Source organism: Hyperoodon ampullatus, assembly GCF_949752795.1.
Source record: "Hyperoodon ampullatus genome assembly, chromosome: 4".
NCBI classification, from domain to species: domain Eukaryota; kingdom Metazoa; phylum Chordata; class Mammalia; order Artiodactyla; family Ziphiidae; genus Hyperoodon; species Hyperoodon ampullatus.
This window is the reverse complement of record NC_136917.1, coordinates 70,733,826-70,751,653: the sequence shown is the minus strand read 5'-3', so window position 1 is coordinate 70,751,653 and position 17,828 is coordinate 70,733,826. Positions and strand designations below refer to the sequence as shown.

Below are 17,828 nucleotides of genomic sequence, written 5' to 3'. Positions count from 1 at the left end.
TAAAACGAGGCCCTTGGGACTTTGGCATGAGAAGGGAAAAACTAATTCCATCCCACTGACATTCTTTCCCTTTGAGCTGTGATGTCACATCACACAGTTCAGTCAGGCCACCAGAACAAAGTGTCAGAGAAACACCTGGGGTTTGCATGACCTCGGTGAGTTTTTTTTTTGTTTTTTGTTTTTTTTTTGCGGTACACAGGCCTCTCACTGTTGTGGCCTCTCCCGTTGCGGAGCACAGGCTCCGGAAGCGCAGGCTCAGTGGCCATGGCTCGTGGGCCCAGCCGCTCCACAGCATGTGGGATCTTCCCGGACTGGGGCACGAACCCGTGTCCCCTGCATCGGCAGGCGGATTCTCAACCACTGCGCCACCAGGGAAGCCCTCAGTGAGTTTTTAGTCATTCTGATTCGTGATTATGAATAAGCAGCTTCTATACTCTTGAAGTTGCTGATTAAAAACTCCTTTTGTTTTGACTGGTAGATACGTTTTATTTAAATATTCTCCCTAAAGCCACTGGCAGTCTTATAAATGCACCGTATTTCTAGATTTCTGGATTATAAGCACTTGTTCATGGAGTGGGGAAGGGAACTGGGTAGTACTGATCTCCAATTCCATGGGATAAAGACAATTCTCAGGAATAGAGAGAGCCAACACCTCTGACCAAAGCAGCAGGGGTTGAAAACAGTAGTGAACAAAGAATTAGCCTTGGACTTCCCTGGTGGCGCAGTGGTTAAGAATCCGCCTGCCAATGCAGGGGACACGGGTTCAAGCCCTGGACCAGGAAGATCCCACATGCCGTGGAGTAACTAAGCCCGTGCGCCACAACTACTGAGCCTGAGCTCTAGAGCCCGCGAGCCACATCTACTGAGCCCGTGTGCTGCAACTACTGAAGCCCGCATGCCTACAGCCCATGCTCCACAACAAGAGAAGTCACGACAATGAGAAGCCCGCGCACCGCAATGAAGAGTAGCCCACGCTCACCGCAACTAGAGAAAGCCCACACGCAGCAATGAAGACCCAACACAGGCAAAAAATAAATAAATAATTTAAAAAAAAAATTAGCCTTTGTTAAAGGATGGGGAATTCACAAAGCCAGTAAGTAACTTCAAGCTAATATGATTCTAGCAATGGTTTCAAAATCCTATCTCTACCTAAGAAAGAACTGACCAAAAAAAGCTAAAAGGAGTGACCTGGCTTTTTAAAGACAAGGACATGTGGGATTGCTTTTGCACATGCTGTATCTAATCTAAGAGAAAAGAGGGGGTGGGAAGATAAGAACCATGATAGTGACTTGCACATTCCTTACCCACTGAGGATGGCGTCAAGGAGATGTGGGCTTCAGCTCTGCGGCAGAATTTGCTCACTGCCAACAGACCTTGGTCCAGCATGATCCAATGTGAACTAAAAGCAAACAAGCAATCTGCTCTAGGAAGGGGAATTTTCTAAGCACCCTAAAGTGTAACCTTAATCAGAACCTTTTCCTCAGCCTGTGTGTATTTTTAGATGCTAGTAAAATTAAAGGCATGTATCACATTGCATCTAGGCTCAAACAGAGAAGTGATTCATGCTTTATTTTTCAAATGTTATCTAGTTGTCACTTATACTCATGAAGCAATTGAGTGAAACTCCTTCTTAAGGGTGTTCCGTGCCTTACATTCTGCAAAAATCCAAATTTATAGCCCCTTATCACTGTGTGTTTGTGTTGCTGCTGAGAAACGAAATTAGGCATTTTTTTTTGCAGTACGCGGGCCTCTCACTGTTGTGGCCTCTCCCGTTGCGGAGCACAGGCTCCGGCCGCGCAGGCTCAGTGGCCATGGCTCACAGGCCCAGCCACTCCGTGGCATGTGGGATCCTCCCGGACCAGGGCACGAACCCGTGTCCCCTGCATCGGCAGGCGGACTCTCAACCACTGTGCCACCAGGGAAGCCCAATTAGGCTCATTTTTATATCATCATCTATCTTGGAAGATCTTAAATTCTTTTTTCCAAAGTAATCCCAATTTATCACTTCTGAATTATCTCCCCAACTTCAAAAGTTTCATGGGTAGAGTTCTTTGGCAAAATAGTCTTTTTTCTTTAGTGTCTAATTTAGATTAGCCCCTCATTCTTCATAGTCTTCCCATCAGGAACTTGGAGGGGCAGTAGAACAACTCCGTCTCATAAACCTAAATATGAACGCAAAAGTTCTAAATTAAAATGTAAGAAAATTGAAAGCTTAGTTTTGGTCCTTCAAGCTGGCAGTACTAACATAAGCCCCTCCTCTTCCCCACTGACCTTGTTGATCTCTTTCAGAATATGTGAAGCATTTTTACAAAATGTATGTTCATGTGAGTGTGTGCACCTGTGGAGGGATTCAGGCCCTCTTCTTTTTACCAGGAGTGGGGGTGACTCTCTTTTCAGGGATCAAAGTGATGTGATCCATTTTCCTTTGAGATCAAACCTGGTTGAAGGGCTGTAACATAAAAATAACAGGAACATCTACTGTTCTTCGCAGCATCTGGTACATTCTTGCAGTACCTTGTATGAAAAAGAACCCCTATTTTGGATCAGATTGGTTCAAATTCTATCTTTGTAACTTATTTATGACCTTGAGAAAGTCATATACCTCTCTAAACAAACATCCTTATCTCTTAGAATGTCTACATTATAGGACTGTCATATTTAAATATAATTGTCATCTGGTAAATAGGTATTGATAATGGTAGCTGCTGTAATTGTCATTGTTGTTATTCTTTATTGTTTGAGCCAGAAAAGAACTCAAGAGTGCTTGTATTTCACCCATCCTCTTTTTTATGAGACAGATGAGGAAATGAATGACATTTTTATTGACTGCTAGGCATTTTCCATCTATTATCTCATTTAATCCACAGAAAATCCTGGGAAATAGGTAAGACTGTCTCTATTTTATAAGTCAGGAAACCAAGGCCAAGAAAGGATAACTTACAAGGTTGAATAAGTCATGTGGATAGTAATAGAACTGAGAATTCAGGCCCCAGACTTCCTGTTCAAAAATGGGTCTACGGGCCTCCCTGGTGGCGCAGTGGTTGGGAGTCCGCCTGCCGATGCAGGGGATACGGGTTCGTGCCCCGGTCTGGGAGGATCCCATGTGCCGCGGAGCGGCTGGGCCCGTGAGCCATGGCTGCTGAGCCTGCGCGTCCGGAGCCTGTGCTCCGCAACGGGAGAGGCCACAACAGTGAGAGGCCCGCATACCACAAAAAAAAAAAAAAAAAAAAAAAAAAAAAAAAAAAAAAAATGGGTCTACTATACCAGTGCTTTTCAGCCTTTTTCCCTAAGGACAGAAAAGAGCAGGGTGTGTGGAGATGAGCTCAGAGTAGATGACCACAGGCATGTAACTTCTTTAGAGCCTTGGGATTACCTTTAAAATGGCTGTACATTTTGCATTCTATTCGCATGTCCCAGGTTTCCCACCAAACCCTTCTGTAGACTTGATGATCCAGATTTATCCTCCAGCTTTGTAAATACCACGTTGAGATCTCGGTGACACTCTTCTAAGATTCACTTTTCTTCGTGGAGGCTGGAGAGCTTGCTGCTGATTTTATCTTTTTTTATTTTTCCTTTAACATGAAGATTTGGAGTGCTGCTCTGTGAAGCCTGAACCCATGTTAACTCAGTGATTCTGTTTCAGATCTCTATTCCGGCTTTCTCGGTAACCCTGATAAAGAAAACCAAAACTGCCCTTCTGGTGCCAAATGCCCTGATTATAGCGACAGTCACAGACAGGGTGAGTACGCAGCGGGTGCGGGCACCCTGCTTTGTCCTACTCTGGGTTTCATTGCCTTAGGGGCTTCTTGCGGAGGACCAAGACCCTGAACCATAATACCATGAATTAGGAGTTACTCTGTAAGACTAATTTTTGAAATCACAGCCTTTAGACATTTGTGTAGTGTTGTTTGCCCTGACAAGGTGATTTATTCTAATGTAATAGTTGCCAATTTTGAATTTCCTGCTGACTTCATTATACTTACTTGACCAAAGTCAAAGAAAGTAAAATTCTTTCCCAACTTCCTTTTCCCTAACATCTATTAGGTCAGGTCAGGCTACAGGGATATATTTCATTTCTTTATTATTATTTAAAACGCCACCATCACCACCACCTTATTCACAGGGTGAGGCAGGGTGATGTGAGGAGTCCCTGGGGCGGGGTTGGCCAGCCTCCCCATAACCTCCATTGGTGCCTCCCCAGAGCCAACCTAAAGATGTAAAACTTGGGCTTGCTATTCAAGTTCAGCTTGAGGACCAGTTCCTAGGCCCTCTTTGCCTCCAGGTTGCCTTAACTACCCCTCTTCAACAGAGAAGTTCCGGAGCTGTCATTGACTGTTGGGCTACCCCAGACATGGGCAACCTGAAATATTTGTATGGAGAGCGATGTGTGTTTCGCCTTGGCAAGAGAGAGAGTAGAGTGGTTTGGTTACTCATGTTTCACTTGAAATTCTTTTTTAATATTTTACCTACTATTTTTATGAAAGCATAAAAGCTACATTTCATTTCTAATCATACTGAATAACTTAAAGGGGGAAGGAGAAAGAAGGAAAGATTAAAAGAGGCTATTCTGATGAGCTAGGAAATATGTTAATATCTGTTTCTAGATTTTTTTTTAACACGAATGGCTAACAAGCATCAGGTGCTTCTTGCCAGGCGTACACAAAATGCTTTCCTTATATTTACATGTTTATTCCACACTACCATACTGTAAGGGATGGGGATTGTTAAGGAAACTGAAACTAAGAGTTTGCCCAGTGTCACCCACTTGGTAACAGAGCCAAAATTTGCAACCCAGTCTGTCTAATGCCAGAACCCGTAATGTTAACTACTTTGGAATACAGTATTTGCTTGGAAAGTATATCAGGTTCTCTCATGGGAATGCAAGAGAGGGTAATCACAAACTTTGGAAAGGGGGTGTGAAAAGATGCTGTGGCTCAAATAGATGGAAAACGTGTGAACTTTTTTCTCAACGTGCGGTTTATGGTAAAATCTTTTTTCCTTGTGTTATTTGTCTCCAAATTACTTGTCTAGCTCTGACTTGACTTCTTTCCCATAACTTATTTATAAGCATTCACCAGAAAATCTCCATATTTGTACAAGAAAGAATCTGGAAGTGGCTTGAAAAAGAATGAGCCTTTTAGAGTGGCTGGGACATTTTCAATGGAAATCTAGGTCAGAGCAGAGAAAGCAGACCCTTGGGAATTGTTAAATACCTTCTAAAAGGGGGGCGGGAAAGGGAGGGAGAGGATAAAAGAGGACCTGGCGAATACAACTGGCCTTTCTTTACTATCCAGGTCTTTTCCATCCATGCTTGTTTGGGGCACCTATGTCAGAGCACCGGAGCTTTCATTTTGCTCTACATTTCTGTATTATTTAAGTTGGGTCTGAGAGTTTTGTTGCTATTGTGGGAGAATATATTCACTTTTTTCCAGGAATGGAATAAAAACTGAATGTGTGGCTGAATGGAATGAGAATATAGACTCGGTATAGAATATAGTCTATGGTGTTTGAAAATGAAAAAATATACAGATAAATTTTTTAACTCTGAACACTCACTTCTGGTCGAGCAGTATCTGTTAATAATTAAATAATTATCATTTTGTTTTTCAGTACATATTTGTCTCCTTACTCTCCAGAGATTCAACTTACAAACTACTAAAATCTGTGTGTGGACACTTAGAAGTGAGTACAACATCTCTGAGCCTCAATTGCTGTCTCTCTTCTGTATTTCTTATGGTTTTGTAGTTGATCTGGTTTTTTCATTTTGTAAAAATAATTTTGTTTTGATAATTTCAGAATACAAGCATTGGCAACAGTCCCAATCCATCTTCTCTTGAAAACAGTTTCCAGGCAGACCGCCCTTCATCTCTGCCTCTGGTGAGTTGCCTACATAACTATCTAAATGCAAAAGAAAGTGAGTAGGTCCCACAATCACACTTCTCCTTGCACCATGACCAGGGTGCAGGAGGAACTTAGGACCACAGTGTTGGAGGCAAAGTTGAAGAAACAGGGCATTTCTGTCCCGAAGAAGAGGGGACCATAGGAGGTCATCAACTTTTTCAGGTAATTGAAGAGTCAACCTGCAAAAGAAAAGAAACATGATAGTGTGCTGTTTTAGCCAGTTACTGGTCCATGGAGGTATTCAGCAAATCTTGCTCGGTTTGTTTGTCAGCGTTGTTTTAGAGGGATTCACCAGTCTATTTAGGTAGGGCATGATTCATCCCACAAGTCGTTGAATGTCTTCTATGTTCAAGGCACCATGCTAGTGTACCCATAAGGACACCAGGAAAAATCAAAACTAGTTCTTGCCTTCAAAGTCTTTACAGCTTAGTAGAGAAGATGAGGGATACCCAGAAATAACTGTAAAAGAAGAAAGCTGTAATGCCCAAGAGGTAGAGATTCTTTGATTCCCTTAGACTTTCTGACTACAGAGTAAATCTCGAACGGGAAGTAGCTCCCCCGATTTGTACAAGATTTGTACCTGTCATGGTATCATGCAAGCCCAAGAGAGTCCTAGCCGTGTTGTTCAAATGGTTGTTCCCAAACTGATAATCGTTAAACGTTTTAATACCTTTGGTGAAGCGGTATGAGCCCAGAGTTTCAACATCTACAATTTTTTTTAACTTTCTTTCTTTCTTTCTTTCTTTCTTTCTTTATTTATTTATTTTTGGCTGCGTTGGGTCTCTGTCGCTGCGCACAGGCCTTGTCTAGTTGCGGTGAGCGGGGGCTACTCTTCATGGCGGTGCATGGGCTTCTCATTGTGGTGGCTTCTCTTGTTGCGGAGCACGGGCTCTAGGCGCGCAAGCTTCTGTAGTTGTGGCGCACGGGCTCTAGAGCACAGGCTCAGTGGTTGTGGTGCACGGGCTTAGTTGCTCCACGGCATGTGGGATCTTCCCGGACCAGGGCTCGAACCTGTGTCCCCCGCATTGGCAGGTGGATTCTTAACCACTGCACCACCAAGGAAGCCCTACAAATCTTTTTTTTTTTTTTTGAGAGCTGTTAAAATGTACAGGGATTGAAAACGTGTTCACACAAAAACTTAAACCAGAATGTTCATAGCTGCATTATACATCATAGCCAAAAAGTGGAAGCAACCCTGATAGCCATCAGCTGATAAATGGATAAATAAAATGTAATATATCCATACAGTGAAATATTATTCGACCATAAAAATGAAGAACTACTGATACATAATACAACATGGACGAACCTTGAACACATTATGCTTAGTGGAAGAAGGCAGACACAAAAGGCTACATGTTGTATGATTCCATGTATATTAAATGTCCAGAAGAGACAAATCCATATGGGCAGAAAATGCATTAGTGGTTGCCAAGGAACAGGATTGGGAGTGAATGCTAACGGGTAAAGGGCTTCTTTCTCGGGGGAGATGGACATATTGTGAAATAAGACAGTGGTGATGGTTGTACGACAATGTAATTATTCTAAAAACCACTACATTGTATACTTAAACTGGTGAATTTTATCTCAATTTTTAAAAAAAAATCTACCTTAAAAAATAGTGAGAGGGCTTCCCTGGTGGCGCAGTGGTTGAGAGTCCGCCTGCCGATGCAGGGGACACGGGTTCGTGCCCCGGTCTGGGAAGATCCCACATGCCGCGGAGCGGCTAGGTCCGTGAGCCATGCCACTGAGCCTGCGCGTCCAGAGCCTGTGCTCCGCAACGGGAGAGACCACAGCAGTGAGAGGCCCACGTACCGCAAAAAAAAAAAGTACAAAATAGAATGAAACACTTATGATTTGGAATCCCTCAAACATGGTTTCAAATCTGGGTTCCACCCAGCTGAGCTATGTTTAACTGCTCTGACTCAGCTTCCTCATCCAGTAAAATGCCAGGCTCCTGACGTGGCTGTGAAGATCAAGTGCAGTCATGGGTGTTTGGTGCTTTGCATACTGCCTGATCCATAGTGGGTGTTCAATTAATAATTATTAAATTGAGGAGACTTGAATTTTTAAATTTTCCTTCCCCTATAAATTCTTGCATGAAATTGAAATGACTATTGAAATAATCAAGAGACAGCTAGTTGAAGGTGAAAGGTTGGTAATTTGCTTACAAGATATATCTCCTCTTCTTCACTTGGCAGCTAAATAAATTGTGAAAAGCTCGCCGAATTGCACCTTCACCGCGACATTTTAGTGACGCGTCTTGTCTCTTCATTTCCTAAGCACTTTGGGGAACAAGTGGTATACACAGTAAAAACATCCTGCTTTTTCCAAGACTCCTCACTCCTCTCTCACCCTTTTGTCATTTAGAAGTAATGTTACTGACCCTGTTATGATTTGTTTGAGGGAAAAAAAAAGCTAAAGCTTTCCTTTCAGTGTCTAATTTACTAAAGCCATTTTCCCTTTTCTATTTCCAATAGCTTTTTAAAACTATAATTTGAGAAAATCTTTCTCTGCATTTAGAACATGCATCTAGAACTTTCTAGCTACTTTTTTGTCTTGTATATGTCTGTTTTGGTCACTTTTTCTCATTACAAAATGCTAATGAGACTTCTCTAGCTTTACCCTAGAAGCTTTTCAAACATCAGCATCCCAGTTTTTTCCCTAGACATTTGTTATTTCAAACGAGTTGGCCACTGTTTGTTAACAGAATTCTAACTGCCCAGAAAAATCAGTAACCAGATACTCTGTGATCTGTTGAGGAAACCCAGTAGTATGGGGCAATCCTTCCTTCTTTTCCATTTTTTATAGGTCAGGCCTAAGTGAAAGGCCTGGAGGTTACAAAGTCCTGTCTGTTGAATAAAGGAAAATGGGCCTCTCTCTTCATTTCATTATTTCCCTTCAGGATTTCAACGATGAATTCTCAGATCTGGATGGAGTGGTACGGCAAAGAAGGCAAGACATGGAAGGATACAGCAGTTCTGGATCCCAGACTCCTGAATCTGAGAACTCTCGAGGTCTGGGAGATTTCTGTATCTTTACTGAAATTTAATTTTCCACAAAACACCCTTAGCTCAACCAAAACCAAAACCAAAACCAACCAAAAAACAACACACCTTCTGAGCTAACAATTAGGAAGGGACTCTAAACAAAGCGTAGTTTGAAAGTTCAAGGAAAAGGAATTGCCTATGTGGTAATACGCATTTAACAAATGTCTCTTTGGGAATTCCCTGGCGGTCCAGTGGTTAGGGCTCCACGCTCTCACTGCCGAGGGCCCAGATTCAATCCCTGGTCGGTGAACTAAAATCCCACAAGCCACATGGTGTGACAAAAAAGAACAAAAAAAAGTCTCTTAAATAGACATAATGGAGTGGTTGAAAGACAGAAACATGCAATATTTTCTTACTTCTTCTTTAGTAATATTATTAATTATTATAGCTGAATCGTCCCCATGAGCCAGTGGGATAAGGACAGACTGCCCTTATATCATTTTATTTTTTATTTGCTTGAACATTGGATTTCATCCCCAAACCACTCAACCAGCTTGTAAGAAGATCCATTTATATTCTTTGGCCATTATGCATATTAAGGGATTGATTTGCTCTGTGGTTGATCCTATGTGTCTAAACGCACTGGGGAGAAAGCTTACCCAGCCCCGTTTCATCTTGGTAGATTTCCATGTGACAGAATCCCAGACAGTTCTGAATGTCTCCAAGGGAGAAGCAAAACCAACTCGGGCAGATGCCCTTGTGAACAGAGTGCCTGAAGGAAAAGCCAAGAGTCTCCCTGGGCATGGTAAGGAATGGATTATTTGGGGGGCAGGGGTGGGCATCTGCCTGTAATTTTTAAAGGGCTTCATGTTTCACTTTATGACTGCCTTTGCTATTCCCTCCCCCTCCCTTCCTGCTGTAGGTCTTAGCATGTTAATTCATTTATACACTGAACAAACCGTACCCAGTTCCATGCTTTACTATGGGGCATACAAAGGTGAACAGCCTTCGTGGAAGACCTTTCATTATTCTGAATACTTTGAGGTTGTGATTCAAAAATTACCAGTAAAACTCACGTTATTTTATTATTATTTACTGATTATTATAATAACTGCTTACCAGTTGTACTGGTAGGAGATCAAGGAAGGGGTCTGTATTGTTCACCAGTCACTCCATCGCAATGCTTGGCACAGAGAAGGCTCTCAGTAGATATGTATTGAATGCAACATGTGGGAAGGAATTGTAACTACTGGTTAAAATGAGAAGGGAAGGCTTTGGTTAGTATTTCCTCTGATTTTTATTACCTGGAAATAATTCTGTCTCTCAAGTACTTCTTCCCTAAAGGGATACTGCTGCGCGAAGGAGATGTGTTATCATTTTTAAACAGAAGCTTTTTGTTTTCCACCCAACAGGTCAGTCAGAAACCATTGGAATCATACCCAGAGTAAAGTCTCAGAAATGTCCGACTCTCCACCATATTCTTATATTCTATGCAATTGTGTAAGTAAGTGTATTTAATATGAATGACATAATGATTCATTTCACTACAGGAATAATGTCATCACGTTACCAAGAGCCATTGTGAATCTTAGTTGCCTCTAATATGACCCAAATCTTTTAGGGGGAAATTTTTGTCTCCTACTTCAACACCTTTTTTCTTAAACTTAGGTCACCTTTTCATATTCATCCCCTTCTTATTTAAATAAATAGTGAGAAGGAAGGAAGGAAAAGCAAAATATACCAAATCCAGCAGAAGACTAAGTTCTAAGTAGATACTCTTAGTTAGGAAATTGTTTCCTGAATTATGAAGCATCTTTGTTCATGTTTATTTTTCCATCTATCCCGTGTCCTCTGGATAGAGACCAAAACAACTTGAAAATGTCATCCCCTTTATTGAAAACTTAGGCATTGCCTTTTTTGAGTTCCCCTCAGCTCCTAGCCTGTAACTAGCCTGTAGCTTCTAGCCAGTTGTTCTTCTGAAAATAACCTGACCCAGTTCTAGGCTGTTCCTCAGAACCAAGGAGGATCTGCAGTTTGGTTTCCAGATAAAGCAGAGAATGTGAGTCACAAGACCAGACACTCGCTGGCCAGGGCCTTCGACAGTACCTGGTGGGAGGAATGAGCACCAGCTTGGGAATCTACGTTGGCTGGCCTTGAGCGAGACTACTGAAATGCCATTATTTGTAAATTGAGGAAATAGAGAATTTTCGATATCCTTCTAGTTCTAAAGTTTAGTGCAAGCATCAGTCTGTTGAAAAAAGACTTTTGAAGTCTCTGTAGCCAAGTTATTTTGGGAAATACCTTGCCTCAAATGTACAGTGTTGCCTCTGAGGTTACTGTTTTATGAACATCAATCAGGTCCTGGCCACTAACCTACTGGGAATTTCTCTTTTATCCCTTTCCAGTGTCTGTGCACTAATCATCTCGACCTTCTACATGAGACACAGAATTAATTCTCTCGAGGAGCGGCTGGGGTCACTAACCTCCATTGTGGACACCCATCAGACTGAGTAAGACAATCCCCTCCAGTGCTGTCTTCTGCTTGCTGTTCACGTTAGTATAATGTTTGACCTGAGCTTGGCGTCCTTCTTAGCAAGCATTAATTGAGGATACATTCTGTATGAGACATTTTGTTAAGTGTATATATGGAAAGTAATGACCTGACTCTTCATGTTCTTGAGTTGCTATAGTGTCGCCAGTGATAAGGCAAGAAACAAGCCTAATTTTACGGTATCTTGTTCTCTTATCCTAAGACTCAGTTGTGACCTTGGCCCATTTATTAAAATAGTCAAGTTTATCTTCGTACAATGGCAATGAGTCAAGACATTCATAGAAAAGAAGCAATTCAAGTAACTCAGCACATTTCATCATATATAACTCTTTGTATGAACTCATTTACAAAACTCTTGACCACTATAAAGATCCATGTGACTAGTAATTAGTTGAATGTGTCTCTGAAGATTTTCTACCACAGTATTTTTAACATGTCTAACCTAATTAAATCTATTGCCATAGTGGTCTTTCCTTTAAACCCATTTACATGAGGATTTTGACACATTCTCTAAAGAGTAAAATAAAGTATTCCATGTTTAAAGCATACTTTTACCTGAAGTTTTAAAAGTAGAGATATTTCTTTACAGAGTAAGTACTGTGTGCTAGAGATCTATTACAGTAGATCTTTCACACAGATACAGTTTCCTCTCATAACTTCACCATAACCTTATAAGATAGCTATTATTCCCATTTTACAGATGAAGAAACTGAGACTCAGAGAAACAATTTTAACAGAATCAGGTTTCAGGTCTATATGACTACAAAAACCTAGTCAACCAGTGGTTGCTTATAAGGAACAGCAGAGAAGTGAGTCAGGATATTTTCAGTGTGTATCAGAATCATCTGGATGGCTTGTTAAAACAGATTGCAGGGCCCGTTCTCCAAATTTCTGGTGCTGACCTGGGGTCTACACTTTGAGAACTATTATGCCATACAATTCTAGGCCCTTTCTTTACAGTCTTAACAGTCACCTAAAAGTCTTGTTCTCTGGCTTATGCAATGCTGGTACACAGATTATTTCTGAACCATAAATATACATTTGAACCAGTAATAAGTCTAATGAATGGTTTGGGATAAATTCATACCCTGCCCTTACTCTCTCACGTGTTGTTCAAAATGTTAATAATACACTTAGAGCTAGGAGGTAGCTCTACATCATTGCAAACTATTAGTTCACTACCATATAAGGGGTTGATTTTATTAGGAAAATACCTCATGTCCTGTTATCATTTAATTAACGATGATGATGAGGGGGAAATTCCACTAATGGAAGGCAAATGGAATACTTATTCTACTATTTAAATAATCAATCCAGGAGGAGATACAATTTGAAAAACAACCATTTAAAGGGAAAATCACAAAGATCACATATTATATGAGGTCAGGGAATACCCATGACGGGAAGGTCTGGATTGTCAGAATTTCGTGTGGATAAATCAGTACTCTGGGTCTCAGATACCTTGTTTAGAAATCAGAAGATTTAGATTCAGTTTCCTTTTTGGGATCTAAGATTTTGATACTATGGATCAAGGACAAACAAAAAACTGTTTCAGAACTACTCAATGAAAAACGTCTGATTGCTTTCTTAATATTTAGATAATCATTGATAAGTTACCAAGTACCTAGGTCTCAAAAATGGATCCTATGTAAAATAAATTAGACCAGTCAATGCCATCTAAAAACTTCACATCTAAAATTAAATTACAACCAAGAAATAGAAAGGAGATACAGACCATGGTTCTTAACCTTAACATGAAAATCTAATCAATGGTTTTAGAGAAGCTCTCTGGGAAAATGTACACACATCTCTAAATTTCCTACAGTTTTAGCTGGTATAGGACCCCAGTGGACCTCAGAGTAAGAGCCCATGCCTTTAACAGTCAAGTGATAAATAGTGAATACATCGGTTATATTACTAGACAAGGGCAATTATGTTTGTACGGCAGGTCTCAAAGAAGGAACTGCAAAAGTCACACATCAACAGAAATTCGATTAAAGACATTCCTAAACATTATGAAAGTTCTAGTGTAAATGGTTGCTTCTCCTATAAACAGTACATACATGACTGAGAAGAGCAGTAAGCCTTGCAAATGCGTGCAGCTGTGGGCAGAGAGAGGGTATCGGGAGTTAGTAAAAGTAGTCTAAGAAACTGCGTGCTTGACAATAATTGTCTGATTTGTGTTTGGAAGCTGAGGCGCAATGTAGCCACTTAAACAAAAATAGCTTAAGAGATTTCCAGCTAAGCTTTGAAGACTTAGTCCCCTAAACATCTAGTCTGAAGTTGAGGATTACTGCAGGGCCTTTCTGATGTGAACAAGGTAAATGCACGCTGTCTCCTATTATAACCTAGTGTTCTGGTCAGATAAATTTCAAATGTGTTCATTCCACTTCTTTCTTTGCCATCCCTGCCCACAGTAATTCTTCTCTGTGTTCTTACAGACAGACAGCACCATCCAGCCCGGGGTCACACGTACAGTTAAATGTGGAGGTCCTGTGCCGAGAGCTTACAGCCAACATAATGAGACTAGAAAAGGTGACTGGTCTCTTTCCTGGGTTGGGGGCGTCGCAGTAGTGCCTGTCCACTGCCACAGGGCAGGGGTTACACACGCATGGCTGTGCAACAGGCCACCTAAATGACCATACGCGGCCAGGGGATTTTCCACTGAGAAATAGGTTCCAACCTCATCTTCCTTGTCGGTTGACCTTGTGGTTTTCCCACTTGGTTAGAAATCATTCTCTGTGCCATAGGGCCCAATGGTAAGTGTCGGCTGACACAGGGCTCGGGGAGGGGCATGGTCAGGAGTGCCCCCAACCAGAGAGGGCAGCCCCCAGCTCCACCCAGGCTGGTTGTCGCCATACAGAAAATATTTGCATTCAGTCTCTCTATGATACATGCCATTGTTCCCATCTGACAAAAGAAGCCAAGTTTCAAGTGAACTTGCTCCAGGAGACACACCCAGAAAGCTGGCAGGACTGGAATTTGAACCAGGTCTGACTCCAAAGTTGTCCTTCGAAGCCCTCTGCTTTTACTGCTCCTCAGAATCCAACCTTAGACCTGGGGGATAAGACCACTGAGTAGGGAGGTGAACAGGAGAAGGTAGGCACCCAGAAATATCCCCAGAGTTAAACCTAGTTAACATTTCTTATTTCTCCTTTCAGCACGTCTGTCCCTGTCTCATGCTTTATTTTGACCCTTATCCTTAAAGAAAAGGTTTAGAGTGACTTGTTCAATTTGAATTGCTGCCACAAATGCCAAGTATTTGGTGGCTTTCCACAGTAGTGCAGTTATGCTCACTTGGGAAGAAACATGAAATACAAATGAGTCAAATTATGCTTGTCTTGCAATACTAAATGGTATCTAGCATTTAACCACTGAAGTATGGAGAGCAAAGGAGTCTGCATACTTCTGTTCTAAACCAAGGCATGACAGATAATTCCCACTGAATCACTGTATCGATGGGCAAGCTTGGAAATTTTTTCTTTTAAATGCACAGTCAAGCTAGAGAAGGTATGGGATAGCAACCAGAACTGTTTTCCCTTCTAAAATGTCAGTTGCTAAGAATTGAAGATAAAATTTTTTTGATGAAATGCTTAGAAATGTTTGACTTCCATGCTGACCTAGAGAATGGGGTGGAAATTTTCTCTCTCGTTCACTCTGGCACACAGTGGTGTTCTTTGGACTGGAAGCACACGGAACCCTGCTGCCCTGCCGTGCATTTCTTCCCACTCCCCTGCCGGGCCCAGCTGGGACACCACTTTCTGTAATGAGGGACAGGAAAACAGGAGAGCTCGTCCACAACAGGCAGACAGCTGGCCATGTCTTGTGCAGAGCCCAGCTACTTGGCTAGGAGGCCCACAGTACCAACAGAAACCTGTGTCCCAAAGCAGAAGAAGGGAAGAGGGGATTCAGGGTCAAAATGCATGTGTTGAAGTTGTAAAAAGGCATAAGTTGCACACATTGCTCATAGGAATCTTAGTATAAAAATAGTCCACACCCATGTGCTGTTGCTCGGTCTGCACCCCCAAGCCTCCACCCGCCAAAGGGAAGCTGGTAGTAACGCAGCAGCGCATGGTCGGGGGACAGCAGCTGTGTGCTGCGGGAAAGTCAGAGCCAGGTCTCAGCTCTTTCTACTCAGTACCAGCAACTTCCTTCTCCTCTCCTGCAGGGACTGGTCATGTCTCAGCCTCCTGATCTGCCCTCTTGTAACTTCCCCATTTCTGTTCACGGCATCACTACCCTTTCAGTCATCCTTTTCACTTGCCACTGATAGATTACGCAGGACTTTGTCAACTAATTAGCATCAAATGTCTCCTCAATTTCTCTAAGATGGGCACCATTAGGCCATTCTGACCCCCTACTACCTCCTAGTCTAAGAGTATGAAGTCCAATCTCATTATGGTTTGTATTTGTATTTTCCTAATTACTATTGCGGTTGAGCATCTTTTCATATATATATTGGCCATATGGATTTCCTTCTGTAATATTCCTTCTGTAAATTGCCCCTTTATCTCCTTTGTTTTACTTTTGGGGTTTTTATCTTTGTAGGTGTTTTAAATATTTTGGATATCAGTCTTTTATTTCATTGCTTTCTCTACCTTCCCACTCCTGCTTTTCCATTCATCTTTGGTCCTGTGGGAAGCTAGGGAAGAGATGAAGTAGGAATTTGGGGGATGAAGGCAATGCCTTTTACAGGTAAAGAAGTAAATACTTATTTTCTTAGTACTGGGAATGGCATTAATGGTGGAGCAGTGCAGAAGAAAGAGCATGAACTTTGGAGTCAGATGTCTGTTCTTTTCCCTACTCTGCCACTTACCGTGTGACTGGTCTTGTTACGTAGCATCTCTGGCCCTTAGCTTGGTGTATAAAACCTGCCTCTGTGTGTGGTGCTGTGTGGTCAAGGTGAGCACACATGAAGTTCCTGGCACATACTGATTAGATCTCTTCCTCTCCACTTAACCTGTGTATGCCTCTAGGACATCACAGAATGTTCTTCCAAAAGAAGACTATGTTCTCTTTCTTTTGTTCCACAGGGTTCCCTACTCCCTCACAGTACTTATTGGCTCTTGAAAATTCCTTGCTCTGAATTCTTTAAAGTTCATTTACCCAACAAACATTTACCAAGCACGTTTTCAATGCCCAACACTATACTGTGGTCTTAAGATCCACATAGGCAGGGTCCGTGGGAAATGTTATATCTAATAGGAGTGTTAAACATTATTTGTGGTGTTTGTCCGATTCAGACCATCACGTGGGCTTTGTCAAGCCTGGTTTCGCATTGTCTCTGAATGCATTTGGGTCACACCTGGTGTTGCCAGGGCTTTTGTTCTGTTTCTCTTAGTCTCTATCGACATTTTCATCTTTGTGCCACTCTTTCAAAAATTTTTAGCCTATCTTTTTTCATTTTAAAGTGGTTTGTCAAACAGAATTCTATGCCACGATCATGCATTTATTTGCCTGATCTAAATTGAACCCATGTGTAGCTTTTTATTCAAGATAGAAGAGGTTAAGCTCAAGCATTATATAGACCACAGCAAATATGCACTTAATATACTCCATTCTATGTAATAACAGGAGCTTTTCTCTTATTTCAAGATACAAAACAACTTACAAAAGCTACTTGAGAATGGTGACTGACCAGCCAGAAGCTTGGACCAATGCAAAACCTCGCACTTCCCTTGAAGTAGGTGCTCCCCCGGCATTCTGGTGGAGCGCTCCCTGCTGGCCAGAGGAGCGAGCAGATGGGCAGCCCCAGCCATGCTTGCCCTTGGAGGTCTCCAGCTCAGGAAAGGGGGGAAGGGGAATAATTTTGGTTCCTGTGCAATAAAATTTGACCTTGACTCTGAGGAAGTTTTCAGGGCTGCTGCCTGAAGAAAACAGACCCATCTCTGGAGGTCTCAGGAAGGGCCTGGCGGACTTGGACGATTGTGGTTCAGTGGGTTATCGTGACTGTGTCAGCGGTACTGACATACTCCTCCACTCCATGCCTTTTCAGTCCTACCCACCTGCCTTTTCTCTCCTGTACACCCCTCTTAACCAACCTTCAAACTAAGGGATATATCGTGTGCCAACAAACTCGATAGGATCCTTAGAATTTGCCATGGCTCTCCCAAAAGACAAAAAGAAACAAAAAAGCCCTAACGGACAGACTTGCTTCAAACAAATAACATTTTAGTTTTTGGTTTTTTCCTTTCTGCTGTTATGTTCTGGTTTAAGTCACCTGTATATCTTCTCAGTTGAGTACTGGCAAGAGTATTGGACAAAGTGGATTAAACGATCTCATTTTATGTTTTGTTCCTCTAATAACTAATAGGACTGATTCTCACCCACCCCAGGTCAAGAAGAATTTGTGAGACATGAGACTAAAGTACTAAATTAACTTACTT

General features: G+C 41.9%; 1 protein-coding gene across 5 annotated transcripts in view; it reads left to right on the top strand.

Annotated features, from left to right (window-relative positions):
• Positions 1-17,288, top strand: part of GRAMD2B (GRAM domain containing 2B) — a gene marked incomplete at its 5' end in the record, with an annotated part of 103,836 nt that extends 86,548 nt beyond the window's left edge. For 3 of the 5 annotated variants that reach the window (XM_079702300.1, XM_079702302.1, XM_079702301.1), the window contains 9 exons: positions 3,644-3,739; positions 5,611-5,682; positions 5,797-5,877; positions 8,807-8,918; positions 9,574-9,696; positions 10,304-10,391; positions 11,297-11,401; positions 13,884-13,977; positions 17,038-17,288. In XM_079702300.1, the coding sequence (XP_079558426.1) occupies positions 3,644-3,739; positions 5,611-5,682; positions 5,797-5,877; positions 8,807-8,918; positions 9,574-9,696; positions 10,304-10,391; positions 11,297-11,401; positions 13,884-13,977; positions 17,038-17,079 (813 nt within the window). In that variant the 3' untranslated portion in view covers positions 17,080-17,288. Of the gene's footprint in view, positions 1-3,643; positions 3,740-5,610; positions 5,683-5,796; positions 5,878-8,806; positions 8,934-9,573; positions 9,697-10,303; positions 10,392-11,296; positions 11,402-13,883; positions 13,978-17,037 lie in introns of all 5 variants that reach the window. The other 2 variants (XM_079702304.1, XM_079702303.1) reach the window with 1 other exon arrangement.
• Positions 17,289-17,828: the final 540 nt, after the last annotated feature.